The following is a 17,334-nucleotide window of genomic DNA, read 5'->3' as shown; positions in this document are numbered from 1 at the left end:
AAATACATTAGAAATAATTGAACAATTTGTGATGCGCCACAATGTTTCTGATGAAATAATGACAGAGTTATCTCATTTTGAAGGGTACAGTGTACGCTATTGCTGCATCAAAGAAAAAAAGAAGCAAAAATTACACTTTTTTTTACATAATGACATTTTCTTCTGTTCAGAGGTTCACATTTTTCTTTGTATCTTTGTTAAGTACGGCACCTAGTAAGTCCATATAACTTTGTATTTACTGGATTTTTCCATTTGTGTTTACCAATTAATTTGGGAGTATGGTGTTATATTTCATATATACATTTTTCACACTTATACCTTTTTTTCTGTAGTCCATTGAAAAACTTATAAATCAAGTTTTACTGTATTATTTATAATGGTGCCCCGCACTCGTATATCGAAACATGTCAAAACGAGGTGAGCATGTTCAATATTGCTTCTCACATAAGTAGCAGCAGTGTACACACTGTGATATGTAGCACTCATAAGATCGTAGCCATGGTTCCTACTTCTTTTACGCAGGTCTTAAATAGTTTGAGCATGTGTTTCCTGTAGTAGATAGGTACATGCTTTTAGCTCGGCTAATGCCTTCTATATTTAAATGGCATACTCGGATTGAAGGGTCAAGCCTTTTTAATCAGTTGGTCCTGAAAAGGTCCATTTTTTAAGGGTTTTTATTTTGATTTGTCTGCATTTTTGTAACCAGGAAATCCAATATCTAGCCTGGATGCCGATTTATTCTACTTAGAAGCCATCAAATGTGCAGTGGCCACTGGATGTTCTGCCATTTACTGCCCAGCCATTGATTTATGCTGAAAATTTTAATAGTCTCCATGGTAATTGGAAGTATGACATAACAATGAGAGTGGTATTATGCTCAATGACTGTGCTGAAAATGAAAATCTACCTGATTTATGATGCCAAGGATTTGGGAACTTTCAGAACGGCCACTTGGCGAAGAGATTACAATCCGGATCTCTGCTTTGTGTCCCGTGACTGCAGAAGGCACCCAGTGCATATACCCAGAGAAGTCCTACGTAATTTCCCACACGGCCAGCACAGGTCAGTAACCCTTGATATGGGGCACTCTGTCCCAATAGCGAGATCTTTACCACAACTCAGATGGAATTTTCACAGGGCTGACTGGTAAGAGTTTTTCTGACAACCTAGGTAAATATATCAGTTTTATTCCACCAGAACCTAGAAACTACCCTCTATTTGTCGGGGCTGTTCTTACCGCTGCTAAGAAGTTTATTCCTCGTGGATACAGAAAGGAATATATACGAGGGTGGAATGAACATTGTAAACAACTTTATATGAACAATATAGTGAAACTGGCAACAGCAATATTGTAGATGACCACCTCCCAGTTCTTGGGACTGCTAGAAGAGTAGGATGCTGTGAGGGGGTAGAAAATGTAAACTTCAGACATTCAGGTTGAAAAGCATGGAGTCTTCTGTGTACAATTGGCAGAGCCTCCAATAAACCCAGGCAGAAGCCTGGTATTTTAAGTAACCAAACTGATAACCAATTGAAACATCTAGATAATCCTGTGACAAACAACACACTTCCAAAATAAACTGAGAACTCTCCTATTTGAAATCTCAGTGCTCAAACAAATCCAATTTCTCTTCATCATTTACACAAATTGAATTGGATGACACCTTTAAACAAACTAAACATGGTAAATCACCACGTCTGGATAATACACACAGAGAATTTCTGATAAACATGGGTAATGATGGAGAAAAGTCTGCTTCCTCTCTAACATCCTAGACAGTCAATCACTGCCCAATAAGCTAAAGAGGACAACATTAGTGGCCATTTTGAAACCATGAAAACCAACTGACCACACTTGAAGTTTCAATACATTTTCCCTTTTGAGGTGTATTTATGAACTCTTTGAGTGGCTCATTTGTAATAGAATTGGTGGATTCGTTCTGGAACGTATCCTAGCTGAGCAAGTGGGTTTCAGGCCACAGAGAAGTTGCTGTGGCAACACACAGGCCATAAAAACTTTCATAGGTGGCTCCAACATCTTTCATAGAGGCTGGTTTCCAAGTAAACGTGAAGACATCTGTCACATTCATAGACCTAACCTGGAGAGAAGGGATGACATCCAGATTACTAAAAACAATCAGATGCGAAAAAACTGCCACTCCCATCAACACCATGATAAACAATAGATATTTCCATGTTTATTTGAAAGGAAATGTGAGCAAGGAGAGGAATTGTACCACCACAGCACTCCGTGTTAGCCCCTATTATTCAACCTATTTATTTTCAATCTTCCCAATATCAGGTCATCAAATTTTGCTAAGAGGACCATCTTGCTCTTGTTTGTAGAACCAAGGATCTCTGACAAGCAGAGAGAATTCTTGCAGAAGATCTAGACGTTCATGCTCCTATTTAAGAAAACGGCGACTTAATCCAGTACAAGTAAAACTGAAGTATGAACATTCCATCTGAACAACAAACAAGCTAACGCGGAGCTCAAAGTGAAAGTTAATAGAAACACACTTTGTGATAACAAGTACCTGAAGTACCTTGTGTCACCTTTGACCACACCATTTCATACAGAAAACATTTTGTAAATTCTGCTGCTAAGATAAAAACTCTTAGCATTATTATTCAAAAATTGTGTGGAATGGCGTGGGGGGCTTCAGCAGATATCTTGTGCATATCATCCATTGTACTGGTCTTCTCAGCAGCCAAATATTGTGTCCCAGTGTGGCTGAACAGCTGCCACACCTACCGTATTTACTCGAATCTAAGCCGCACTTTTTTTCCGGTTTTCGTAATCCAAAAAACCGCCTGTGGCTTAGAATCGAGTGCAAAGCAAGCGGAAGTTATGAAAAATGTTGGTACGTGCCGCCACAACTAACTTCTGCCGTCGAATATATGTAGCGCTACGCAGGCATGCTTTGTAGGCACAAAGATAAATACTGGCGCCAAAACCTCTGCGTCAGTAAATAAATTTTTTTAAAAAAAGTGTAAGAAGAGGTTTTTTTCTCCGCTGCAAGTTTCAACCACTGCATTTTCATACTTTATCCAACAAAGTAAATACAAATTCCGTATTGTTCATCTTCGAATGTAGCACAATTTCAGTGTACTACGAAAATCTGACTGGCAAGACTGTTTGGGATGTTTGTCAATATGGCCAACTCTACGTTCTGAATTTTTTCCTATCTGTGAGAAGAGATGGTTGCTAATAGGAACCTGATGAAATTTGAATCACATACAGTATTCTCTTCGCCATAAGAATAATATGAATATAAACATTTTGCCATGTATTCTTTCGTGTTTGCTGCTATCTCATTCAAATCCTGTCTGCCTAACAAAGTGAGACAACAGCAAACGCGGAAGAATATATGTATCGTCTCATGTTTATATTCGTATTATTCTTATGCCTAATAGTGATACAGCCAGAAATTAAGCACGGCAAGTGACTAGATTTTTAAATCTAAGATGACTAATTTCTGTGCAGAATTTGATGTAATAAAGAAGCGGCCGCAAAGATTTTCAAACGGAGAAAAATTTTCGCCTAACTCTCGTTCAGAACATGTTCTATCATACGCAGTCTATTATTTGATTCTTGTTGATCATTATCAAAGAAAGCAGCAGTGCAAGTAACAACAAATAGTAGTCTCTTGCCATTGTTTCGCTAATGAGACGATTCCTCTCTCTCTTTTTTAATTGTACGCGGCGGTAGCGCGCACAAAAGCAAGCCATGCCGCGAGCCGTGACAGGCCGTAAACACACACTATCAGAATGCGACAAACAATGCATGACACAGTGGAGTAATGCATTTTCAGCTTAAGAGTGACGCAAACACCTATAACAAAGAAAACGGCACTTATCAGATCAAAGCAAAATAAGCAATCGATTCAAACCAGACGAAGCATGTAAAAAAGGAAGGGTACCCGTATAAATACGGACAGAGCGCCTGACGCATAGCAATTGCTACGTGGTAAAGCTAAACTGCTAAGCTTACGACTCGAACCAAACTACTGTAGCTGTATCTTAATTCATTCGACCTAAATTGTGTCTCATATTACAATGGACCAACTTTGTTTCGATTTGGAGGTGCGGCCTAAAACTTTTCTCTCCCCTTGAATTTCGAGTCTCAAATTTCAGGTGCAGCTTAGAGTTGGGAAATTTTTTTTCCTTTATTTCGAGTCTCATTTTTCAGGTGCGGCTTAGATTCGAGTTTGGCTTAGATTCGAGTAAATACGGTACTTCATTGACTTCTAGTTGAACCACTCTATGCGATTAATAATTGGGACAATGTGACAAACACTGATTTATTGGCTTCCTCTGCTGAGCAGCATCTATCCACCCACAATCCGTAGAAATGGGGCTGTGATTATGGAATACTGCAAGCTACAGGAGTACCTGGAATTACCCGTACAGGACATCCAAGTCTGCGATGAAATAGACTCCGTTTAGGAAACCCACCATTACGGCAAGCAGAATAGTTAAATGCCAGTAATAATAGGGTGAGAGACCTGTGGGATCAGAACTGTCAACTTATTGAAAATCCTGAAGGGCGTGAGTGGTTTCGAAAGTATAACTGTGATACTGCAGAGGCAGAATTCGACAGAGAACTATGGGCCAAACCAAACAGAGCTCACACTAGACATGGACTATGCGCAGACACTTTACAAATGAGGTGGTACAGAGTCTCCGGCTTGTGACTGTGGGGCTTCGAACCAGACAATCAAGCACATTAGAGATAAATGCCCCTTGCATTCCTATCCGGGTATTTGGAGCAACCTCATGAAAGCTGATGATACAGTTCTGATATGGATTAGGAACTTAGATATTGACATTTAGTGAGTTTTTTATGTAGTTCCGTATTTTTGTTACACACAAATACTAATTTTATATAACTGTATTTTTAAACTGCATTTCAGCCACACAAATTAACAAACTTAAACCTTGTATTTCAACAGCACTGTTACTGCAACTATGATACTATCATAAGCTATAAAACAGAAATTGTGTAGCCAATGTCATGAAATAAAGCTACATTTCACAATAATAGGGTGAGCATTGTTAAAAATTTTGACAATGGCAACATGTCATCAGAGCTTATCAACTTAAATTCTAATAAAATTTAAAATTTACATTATCCTGTACCTTTCCTTTCACTATTGTGATGATATCACTCAGCTGATTTGCTTCAACAATCTGTTTTGCATATTCAACAATATTAGAACAGTCAATACCAATAACACGCGCAGCACCTGCTTTTGCTGCAAACATTGACAGAATACCAGTCCCGCAGCCGATGTCCAGAACAGTCTTCCCCTGAAGCATAATCACAAAATTAGGATTGTGTCTGTACAGAAAGAATCAATTTGAATTTGGAAATTAAACTTAACTAGTACTACAAAAAATGTTACAACTATCTTTCACATCTTCTCTCTTTGATAGTTATTTATTAATTACATTGTGAATTCTTTTATTCAAATCTTGATGTTAACATGAAAATTATTTAAATAATTATCATTTATACTGAGCTCTCAAGGGCCCAACACTGATTTATTTGACAATGCAAAACGCTACAGATAGTTTTTAACTGGAATGACAGAGGCACAGAAACATAAGCACCAAGGTGTTGAATTAAATATCGCTTAAAAATAAAATAAAAAAGTGTTTGATATTGTGACATCATCTAGAAGGCAGGAGCAAACAGCTAACACATTTTTAACACAAGAATAAGTTTTTTTTACTGTCACGCTGATAACTTCACAACCTGCCCAAGCACTAATTGACTGCATTCCTATTTTATGAATGAAGAGGAATGCTGAAACGGCCGCTTTTGAATTACAGCACCACTGTTAGGTGAATGTGGGTACTTGATAAAAAAGCAGGTGACATGCTACATTATTTTCTTATAACTATTCAAACTTACAATTGGTTAGGTCTCTGTTTGAAGAAGACCATTTACAGTTTTATTTTACTTTGATGTTTCTCTTGTGTACATACAATCAATTTCAGGACAATATTGTCTCGTCTTCAGGTACTGTTGGACATGTTTTTTTTTAAATCTATTGCCGTAAGTACCATGACTGTTCTTCCATCAACAGGGATGCCTTTATCGTGTCCACCAAACCGTTTGATAATTTAGGTCAAACATCCTCTACTATATGTGTCAAATGAACAGATATGGCATGTAATAATGAAGCACATCTAACATGCAGTTGAAGATGAGACAATATTTTACAAATATTACCTAAGCATCAAAATAAACTGAAACAAAGCTGTGACAAAACTGACTTTCATTAGACTAAATAAATAATACACACATATTTTGTATGTAGCCACCGACTCCAGAAAGGGGGGGGGGGGGGTACGGGAGTTATGTGACTGGCTTTATGACTTTTAGCGTATACGACCCTACACTTCTGAAACGAGACTAAATTGTCAGATGTAAAAATAACTTTAGGAGTTCCTGCACAGAATGTTGTAGGATAGTTTCGGTGAGGCAGTTCTTGGATGACGATTATATAGGGCAATTGCAAAGCAATGGCAGAAAATAGTGAAATACTGGAAGACTTATAGCGAACAATTGGTACAGGGACTGGCGATTGATACTTAATATAAATTAAGTATACCACATTGCACATAAATAGGCAGAAGGCCCAACCACTTTTCAACTGTCTACAAATAAATGGCAGAAGTACAGCTATTAAACTCATGGTGGAATAATGCATTTGTAGCTCAATGGCTTAATCGACAGTCTTTTAGGCAACTTCCCGATGACAAGGTTTGGTTCATATTTGGCTCTTAGTGCAATTCTTTTTGTGTTACTACTCCATTAATTTGTTTAACAGTAGATAAAAAAGCAAGCAATAGAATGAACAGTTCACTCTCCTTATTAAGGTATTTTCGACCTCAAAGTGCACAGTATGTGGCTTCTTTACCACTTACCACATCCACAGGTCTTCAACACCAAAGACTGTCTGCAGTCTGCAAGGAAAGGAATCTGTAAGGTAGATAATAGCTTTCTCGTTTTCTCCCCAACTACTACTAGGGTCACATTCAAACGGTAACCCTGAGTTCTTGGCATGATGTGAGGTTTTTATTTCAGGGTAATCTCTGCCCATGCATTTTCAATAAGATTTAGGTCTGGTACAGGAGAAGGACAGTTGAGAAGAAAACTCTCATTCTGTTCCTCAAAGCAGTCTTGCAATATCACTGACATATGTATAGAATACTGCTTCTGTTAGAAACAGATTACTCCCTCAGGATATGGTTGCCGCACTGATGGGATCAAAATACATGTCTACTGGACAACATCAAGAGAACTATCTACCTATTTAAGCATTCCAAGTCCACAGGAACACACACAGCTCCAAACTGACACCTGACACACACACACACACACACACACTCACACACACACACACACACGGCCACTGTGATATGACCTGTTGATGTCTTTGTGGCAAAATGGGCACCTTGCTGTCTCTACTTGCACTGGACCGTCATTTCTCGAAGACAATATCATTTCGACAGAAAATATCCCATTCCACCAGTCACAACTAACACTGTCCTCGGCATACGCTAATGAAATAAGTAGCATTGAGGATCATCAAGGAGAGACTTCTTGATAGCCAAATGTTCAGTAAGTGGTGTGGCACAAACAATATCCACCAGCCCATGAATTGCAGTAGTGTTTCCAACTGCATCACATTTACAAAAGGAATTCTGCTGTGACATGTTGACAAGTTTACTATCCTGGACACACTTTGTTACATGCCAAAGTCTATTTACCACACAACTGCTGGATTCTCCACAATGTTTTATCCATCACTGCACTGAACGCTCAGAAACACCGTACCATACCACCATCTCCAATACTGTCAAATTAACTCCCTGCACGAAAGCAATGACATGGCCATGAATAGCCTGCTGATGATGAGGAATGGTCTAAGAAAAATGCAAATTGACTAAAAGGGATACAATGCAACTATTTGACCTTGCTCGTGTAATGTCATTTCCTGTCCCAGAAGGAATGGTGCACTTGCGGACCCAACTGGCTGCAATGGACTATCAGTCTGTTACCATGTAATATCAATGAAACTGTGTGAATAATTTTTCCAGGTACTATGTCAAATATAAGCATTAAACTTAATTTCTCAATCGAAGGGAGACCATTCCCCACCAGAGGTGACTGCCATTGACTTATAGCCAAAATTCTGTTGCATCTCCTGTGAGACATTAGCTGCACTTGATCATAATGTGTTTCATTAACTATGACAAAGGGGTTCATACAACAACAACTTCTTGAACCAGAAGAATTTGTCTTATGGTGGGCAGGTCAATAGAAGACGAAAGATTGCACGTGTATAAAAGCAGCACTTGAAAGGTAGTTAAGTGTCTGCAGGTGTGTAGTCACATTTCATCAGAAATTAAGTAAACGTGTTCTCATTTCCAAACATATTCTCTTCTTTGAGATTTGACAACCCTTTATACTTTTGCAATAAAACAAAGGATATATTTTTAAAAAAGATTGAAGGTATCTATCATGGAAATTGAAGCCATCAGCCATTGGATAAGCAGTACGGCCTTAATTAGACACTGCAAGGGCAATTGTGTATTATGTGCACCTCATATTTATACTTACCAAAATATTGCTAAACAAACCACTCATCCTACACTCCTTTTACATCAGATACATAAGACACCAGAAATTGAAAGAGCTATAACAAGATTTCTAAATCAACAGATTATAAAATCATGGGAATTATAAAACGCTTAAAGTAAAATATATTTTAACATTAAAAATGACTAGAATATATAATATACTACCTGGATTGTCGATTAGCTCAATTTCTTCATATCATAGGCATCTCTGTTTTTCAATACCACACTCTCCTTAATTTTTACATTTTAATATATTTTGGCAGATAAAATTTAACATTTCATAGAAGTAATCTCATTTATTTCTGATTTTTTTAAAGCTACATTTATTCTCGTGTTCAGCCTCAGTTTAATTGCAGCCTCAGAGAAAACAAAAGCATATTACTTTTTGGCACAGCATTTTTGAAAAAGTAGTTACTACTAGAACTTATTAACACTGGCGTCAGTAGACTTATTGTACTGATGTCTCCAGAAATACTTGCAACATTATATGGAACTTTAAACAACATACTTAGAAATGATTACCTTGAACAAATGTTTGTTGTGAAACATTGAATTTCTGTAGGTCAGTGTCCTGACTTCATCCTTTAACATTTCTTCGTGTATTCCAAAATGTGCATAAGAGTCAAAATAATAATCTCTAGATGTCATGTCATCAACATGAACTTCCTTGGCACTCTTCTCATCATTTGCCATTTGTTTTAGGCTTTCTACTTTCTCAGCATTAACTTCCATGTTTTCCATGCTTGTACCCTAATTGTTGCAAAGAAAGAAAACAGTTCTAAGAAATATTTCAGTTCAACAGATCACCCGCCACAACATTTCTACAGCCTCTAAAATAGATAGAAAGCTTTAAATAGTGTTAATTTGGAACAACTATAAACTACAATAAACAAAACAAAGGACAGAGGAGTGGGGGGAGGAGGTGGGAGATAGAGAGAGTAGTAGTAGTAGTAGTAGTAGTAGTAGTAGTAGTAGTAGTAGTGGTACTACACAAGCAGACCAACAGACAGCACACAATGATAAATGTGGAAAAGCAAGGCCAACTTCCAAATGGGTGCAAAAGGTGACAACTGTAATAGCATAGCAACAATCTGAGAATATTAATGCTTGTGAAGGCAGGTAATTTAATGGTATCGATGAACACTGTCAATTGCTTTTTAGACGACACACAATACAGGCAAAAGTATTTTAACAAGAAACATTAAGGGTTTAAGGAAAGAAAATTAACTATTAATGTTGTATTTGCAATGAGCTCACCCAATACAAAACTACTTAAAAAAGATGGCGTAGAGAACCTATCACCATCTTTTCTACTAAAATGAATAAATCTTGTTTTGCCTGACCTGATTGAAGGAAATCACAAAGAACTAAGTACGATGGTCATATTTAAAACCCACTTCTTTCTGAATAGAAGCCCACTATCTTCACGCTATCTCAGTTTTAGCCATGCCATCACTAAACCATTCTGAAGAATAAATAGCATCACAAACTACAGGTCAACCAAAGTCTGCAGTATTTGCTTTCTTTGACCAGTGACATAACTGTATCGCAATGAGTGACATCACGGATCAGTTTACTTGAAACAGGATCATGTTTGAGTATATGCAATGACACTGTGTAGTGTGGGATGTTTATGTTTTTAAATGGTTTGAGAGTGCTGTTAATAATTCATTGGACTTCTTAAGTGCTGCTTGCAAGAATAATGTTACAACAGTTTGTGGATATTTGTCAGTGAATTAATTGATGTTGGCTGTTATGGGCAACAGTTTTATTTACAGGTTTGGAATTGTTTGCCAGAGTGTTTTTTTTTATGGATGGAGATTTAATTATGGCAGAATATTGTCAAGTGATCCTTCACAGAACCCAAAAAAATACTGGTCGTACGTAAGCCCTATTAGTAGCACCGAAGTTAGCGTCCAGTCCCTAGCGAATGAGACAGGAACAGAAATTGAGGGTAGCACAGCAAAGGCTGAAATGCTTAACTCGGTTTTCAAATGTTCCTTCACAAAGGGAAACCCAGGAAAATTGCCCCAGTTTAGTCCTTGTACCACTAAAGAGATGAACTAAATATGTATCAATGTCAGTTGTGTTGAGAAACAACTAAAATCTTTAAAACTGAACAAAGCTCCAGACCCCGATGGAATCTCTTCAGGTTCTATATTGAATTTGTGGCCGAGTTAGCCCCTCTTCTAACTAATGTGCTGTAGATCCCTCGGGAGGGAGGGGGGGGGGGGGGGGGGGGGGGGGGGATCTCTGCCCAGTTCTTGAAGAGGCACAGGTCACAACTGGCTACAAGAAGGTTAGTAGAAGTAATCCACAAAACTACCATCCATTATCCTTGACACTGATTTGTTGCAGAATCTTACAACATATTCTGAGTTAAAATATAATGAGGTATCTTGAAAAGAATGACATCAGTGCCAACTAGCATGGATTCCGAAACACTGATCACGTGAAACACAACTCGCACTTTTCTCACAGGAGATACTGATAGCTTTGGTTCACGGCTACCTGGTTGATGTAGTTTTCCTCGATTTCCTAAAAGCCTTGACTCGGTACTGCACCTATGCATATTGTCAAAAGTAAGATCATATGAGGTATCAAGTGAAATTTGTGACTGGATTGAGGACTTTTTGAGGGAGGACACAGCATGTTATCTTGGATGGGGAATCATCGTCAGATGTAAAAATAACTTCAGGTGTGTCTCAGGGAAGTGTGTTGCGACCCCTGCTGTTCATATTGTACGTTAATGGGCTTGCAGAATTTTGTTCCCTGTGCTTCACCCCTGCCACCTTCAGAATTCGTATTCTAGTCAACATTGTCAAAAGCTTTCTAAGTCTACTATTGTCAAAAGCTTTCTCTAAGTCCACAAATGCTAGAAACATAGGTTTGCCTTGCCTTTATCTTCTAAGGTAATTCGTAGGGTCGGTATTGCCTAACATGTTCCAACATTTCTACGAAATCCAAACTGATCTTCCCCCGAGGTCACATTCTAGCAGTTTTTCCATTTGCCTGTAAAGAATTCGTGTTAGTATTTTGCAACCGTGACTTACTAAACTCATAGTTCCCGGTAATTTTCACACCTGTCAACACCTGCTTTCTTTGGGATTGGAATTATTATATTCTTCTTGAAGTCTGAGGGTGTTTCACCTGTTTCACCCATCTTGCTCACCAGATGGTAGAATTTTATCAGGGCTGGCTCTACCAAGACTATCAGTAGCTCTAATGTAATGTTGTCTACTCCCGGGGCCTTGTCTCGACTTAGGTCTTTCAGTACTCTGTCAAATTCTTCATGCAGTATCATATCTCCCATCTATGTCATCTTCCATTTCCATAATACTGCCCTCAAGTACAGCGCCCTTGTACAGACCCTCTATATATTCCTTCCACCTTTCTACTTTTCCTTCTTTGCTTATAACTGTTTTTCCATCTGAGCTCTTGCTATTCACACAAGTGATTCTCTTTTCTCCAAAGGTGTCTAATTTTCCTGTAAGCAGTATCTATCTTACTCATAGTGACATATGCCTCTATATCCTTTCATCTGTCCTCTAGCCATCCCTGCTTAGCCATTTTAAACTTTCTGTCTATCTCATTTTTGAGACATTTGTGTTCCTTCCCACTTGCTTCATTTTTATATTTTCTACTTTCATCAATTAAATTCGATATAGCTTCTGTTACCTAAGAACTTCTACTAGTCCTCGTCTTTATACCCTACTTGATCCTCTGCTGCCTCCCCTATTTCACCTCTCAAAGCTACCCATTCTTCTTCTACTGTATTTATTTCCCCTTTTCTTGTCAATCAATCCCTAATGCTCTCTTTGAAACTCTGTACAACCTCTGGTTCTTTCAGTTTATCCAGATTCCATCTCCTTAAATTTCCTCCTTTTTGCAGTTCCTTCACTTTTAATCTACAGTTTATAACCAATAGGTTGTGATCAGAGTCCACATCTGCTCCTGGAAATGTCTTACAATTTAAAACATGGTTCATAAATCTCTGTCTTACCATCACATAATCTATCTGAAACCTTCAGTGTCTCCACGCCTCTGTCACATAGACAAGCTTCTTTCATGATTCTTAAGCCAAGTGTTAGCTACGATTAAGTTATGCTCCATGCAACATTCTACCAGGCAAGTTCCGTTGTATTTCCTTACCCTTATTCCATGTTACTCCCCTTCCTTTTCTTATTATCGAATTCCAGTCACCCGTGACTATTAAATTTTCGTCTCCCTTCACTATCTGAATAATTTCTTTTATCTCGTTATACATTTTTCGATCTCTTCATCATCTGCCAAGCTAGTTGGCATACAAACTTGTACTACTGTGGTAGGTCGGGGCTTCGTGTCTATCTTGGCTACAAAAATGCGTGCATTCACTATGCTGTTCACACAGTAGCTTTTTTAATTCATTATTAAACCTACTCCTGCATTATCCCTATTTGATTTTGTATTTAGAACCCTGTATTCACCTGAGCGGAAGTCTTGTTTCCTCTTCATTAATTCCCACTAAATCTAATGTTAACCTGTCCATTTGCATTCCAAAATTTTATAACCTACCAACCCGATTAAGTGATCTGACACTCCACACTCCGATCTGGAGAATTCCAGTTTTCTTTCTCCTGATTACAACATCCTCCTGAGTAGTCCCCACCTGGAGATCCAAATGGGGGACTGTTTTACCTCCAGAATATTTTACCCAAGAGGACACCATCATCATTTAACCATACAGTAGAGAAGCATGCTCTTGGGAAAAATTACAGCTATAAGTACCCCCTTTCTTTCAGCTGTTCACTGTACCAGCAGATCAAAGCTGTTTTAATTGATCTTACAGGGCCAGATCAGTCAATCATCCAGACTGTTGCCCCTGCAACTACTGAAAAGGCTGCTGCCCCTCTTCAGGAACCACATGTTTGTCTGGCCTCTCAACAGATATCCGTCCGTTGTGGTTGCACCCACGGTATGGCTATTTTGTATTGCTGAGGCACGAAAACCTCCCCACCAATGGCAAGGTCCATAGTTCATGGGGGGGGGGGGGTATATTAAGTATACAACAACAAATTTCACAAGTAGGTCTCTCAATAGCACAATGGAGGATGACATGTTGACCCCAACTAAATTCATACAGCTACTCAGTTTGACTGTCCAGTGTGTAAAATGTAACATTTGTAGAAAAGGTACGACACTGACCAATGGCGCTACATTTCAGACCACATATGTGATGTCACCAGGGCAATGTATGACATTTTATCCAGAGGGGTTTCTGGTTTGAGATGTCTATTTTGGACAAAGGAGAGATTGTGCTGAAGACTTTGCTACTGCTAGATTACTGGATTTGTGTACCAGTTGACTTTAGATGTTAAGTATCGTTTTATTGTTTCTTTCTGTACTATACTATGTATGTGTTTATGTGTATAGCGGAGTGTTTTGTACATCAATACTGGTGTCAACACAATTTTTTTTTTAGGTCACGTTGGATCCTGAATTTTGTTTGGTGTGTGTGTGTTTTAAGTGAGATGAGTGAGGGCAAGGTCACAATAGCGCTAGTTTGAAATACGGGTGTCAGGTATTTTGATGACACAATGGATCAAAGCCAATCTATGGTATTACAAAACTATAAATGCACTACTTTTCACCTAGATTCTATAAATTAACTGGACTCTTTTTTGCTGAGTATGCCAAAGCAACTAGCTAACATGGCTGCTGGTGAGTTATTGCCGATACTATATACAAAGAGGAGATTCCACTGTAATCACATCAGATTGGCGTGTTTCTTTTTACTGCATATTAAGGCTGTGGTGTCACCACCAGACACCACACTTGCTAGGTGGTAGCTTTAAATCGGCCGCGGTCCATTAGTACATGTCGGACCTGCGTGTCGCCACTGTCAGTAATTGCAGACCGAGCGCCACCACACGGCAGGTCTAGAGAGACGTACTAGCACTCGCCCCAGTTGTACGACGACTTTGCTAGCGTCTACACTGACGAAGCCTTTCTCTCATTTGCCGAGAGACAGTTAGAATAGCCTTCAGCTAAGTCCATGCCTACGACCTAGCAAGGCGCCATTAACCATATCTGAGAGTCTCACTTGTATTATCAAGAGCGATGTACCACAAGGATGAATTAAAGTTAAGTAAACAGAAGCTCCGTACTTTTCTTTATAGCATTCATTAAGTATCCTGTTTCAGACCTCACGCCAGCCGGCGTGTGTGTACGCGTGCATTTCGGCTACTTCCGAATGGCGTGGCTGTCTTGCTACGCCACAACAAAGGCTTCATCTCATTCAATTTACAGATTGTTTGTACACCTTCAAGGAAGTTGTTATTAGTCTAATTGAAACTCAGTTTCTAGAATACCTGAGGTGGTTTCTGAGACAGACTTATCTTTCTTCCAGTGCCTGCCATTTACAATTTTTCAGCATTTTTTTATGCTTTTGATTCCTCTGCGCAAGCCTCTGATTATTTGCATTTGTGCCCTTTACACACCCAATATCTCCTTTGAACTTTATCTAATATGGACCTTGTAAACTTGAGAAATATTTCAGTTCAGCTCATCCAAGTACTTTGTAAATGACTTCTTTTAGAAGGAAACTGCAGCTTCTCCATTAACTGAGTCCTGTTGTTTGCTTGTTTTTCCTACAACTGAAAACATTTCTTTATCCTACATCATATTTCAACTTGAAATCCAGGTATTTGTACGACATCTAGTTATGGGTCAGTTACCTTTTAGTCAAAGGTGCATTTATATTTTGCAAGGCGCATAACTTAACATTATTCTACATGAAAAGCAGGATGTGAACATCTAAGCTGATTGACTCATTACATCATGAGTCTATGCTGTGAAGGATGTAAGCGGCCTGTTAATAAATGTTATCTGTGGTCGTAACTGGTGCAAACTTTGCTATTTATTCTGAATACATCAATTTCTGAATGTAGTGTTAGGAAGGGTCCTACACACACAGCTTCAATTACTGCGAGTGAAACCTTGGTTCTCACAATATTTGGTTTTTGTTTCCCGAATATGGCACTATTTCTTTTTCTTTTATGGTGTGCACCTATGTGTCGTCTTGGATCCGATAGGACGTCACAGGTCACAGCTGATGGATGGAATCTTATGATAGATGAGTACACCATATATCACAATACAAATGTGTCAACAGATGCACAACGACAACTGTCTTTTACTGCTACAAGTTTCCCAACCAATAAGTTCATGTCTCCTACCACTCTCTTTCATATACAAGCACTGTTCTAAAAATGCTTGAATAAAACATTGCATTTAGGAGATAAACACTTTCCCTCTCAACATGTTACACAGTTTCCGTACATTACATGTACAAAGCATACCATGACAAACTGCCTATTGGCTTCCGTCTCGGGTTCTTCGGCCGACGTTCATCTAATGATTTCTCTGACGTTTCGCCAGCACGAGTGGCTGGCATTGTCAAAGCTTCACCCTCCATTGCCGGCAATGGAGGGTGAAGCTTTGACAATGCCAGCCACTCGTGCTGGCGAAACGTCAGAGAAATCATTAGATGAACGTCGGCCGAAGAACCCGAGACGGAAGCCAATAGGCAGTTTGTCAACAAGTGGCCACGAAAGCCTCAACAATTTTGTAAAGCATACCATCTTAATTTTGAAGTTCCTCAACTATGTTAGATGATGATTCTGAATTTACCGTTTGATTTTATACAATTTAAGGGCTAAAGGTAACAAATAGTACACATAGCCTACAGTCGTTGAAAGGCACACAAGTTCCCAGCCTTGTTTAACAGCATTTCAAAAACCCAGTGTCCCTAATATTCAACAAGTTGTTACATTTACTACTTCGATTACCCACCAGAACTTTGTATTAAGTTCCACTTCAGTTAGTTAGCAATGACAGATTTTGTTGAAAACCAGAAATGCCATTAGCCATCATCTAAGTTACATCTCAGTCCACACTACAGATCAGAGCAAGATTTAAGTTGAGACAATCAGGGAGGGCACTGGACAAAGAGGTCTATTCAATACTGGCTGTCTGCTTTGACCAATATCACTTGTGACTTTTTCGAACAAGCTACGCTACAGATCAATCTTGCACCTCAAGGAGTCCCCCCCCCCCCCCCCTTCTTTTTTTCCCCACACACTTTGAGTTTGCCATTTACTAACCTAGACCTTGGGCTAAAATACCAACTGATATATCCAAAAGCATGTATTTTTGCTTTCACATTCATTAGCTTAATAAACTCAGCCATGCTATTAAAGTATCCACCAAAATGTGACATCAAAGCATTCATCAACATTATTTCCCTGGTCAAAGCCGACAAACGGTATCAAATATTCCTCTTTGCCTGGGGATTTCCATTAACAAATCAAGAGGGTAATCTTGTGAGGTTATCAGTTTGTTGAAATAATAAATGGTCTTAGGAGTGTAACACTATGGAAATTGATATCATGTCAGGACATTAACGCCAATGATTTTCACATCCATACGTAAACTCCATTAGGGCCTACAGCATATAGCAGTAATGGACGAGCTGGTAAAATGAGCTCTTCAATGACCAGCATTCGAACACAATGTTACTGCACTTCTTGGCCTTCTGTGGCCGTTAAAGGAAACACGCACTGACCTTACTGTAGACTAGTTCTATGGCAACCAAGGAACACGCATTGCACTGTGAATGCTTCCAGTGTATCATTG

General features: G+C 38.8%; 1 protein-coding gene across 4 annotated transcripts in view; it reads right to left on the bottom strand.

Annotated features, from left to right (window-relative positions):
* Nucleotides 1–17,334, bottom strand: part of LOC126169835 (protein arginine N-methyltransferase 1) — a 46,995-nt gene that overhangs the window by 23,399 nt on the left and 6,262 nt on the right. For all 4 annotated transcript variants that reach the window (XM_049920676.1, XM_049920675.1, XM_049920677.1 and 1 more), the window contains 2 exons: nt 9,181–9,408; nt 5,143–5,313 (listed from right to left, as the gene is read on the bottom strand). In XM_049920676.1, coding sequence (XP_049776633.1) covers nt 5,143–5,313; nt 9,181–9,399 — 390 coding nt within the window. In that variant the 5' untranslated portion in view covers nt 9,400–9,408. The remainder of the gene's footprint in view (nt 1–5,142; nt 5,314–9,180; nt 9,409–17,334) is intronic.

Source organism: Schistocerca cancellata, chromosome 1 (genome assembly GCF_023864275.1).
Source record: "Schistocerca cancellata isolate TAMUIC-IGC-003103 chromosome 1, iqSchCanc2.1, whole genome shotgun sequence".
Lineage (NCBI taxonomy): Eukaryota > Metazoa > Arthropoda > Insecta > Orthoptera > Acrididae > Schistocerca > Schistocerca cancellata.
This window is presented reverse-complemented; position numbering and strand designations above follow the sequence as displayed.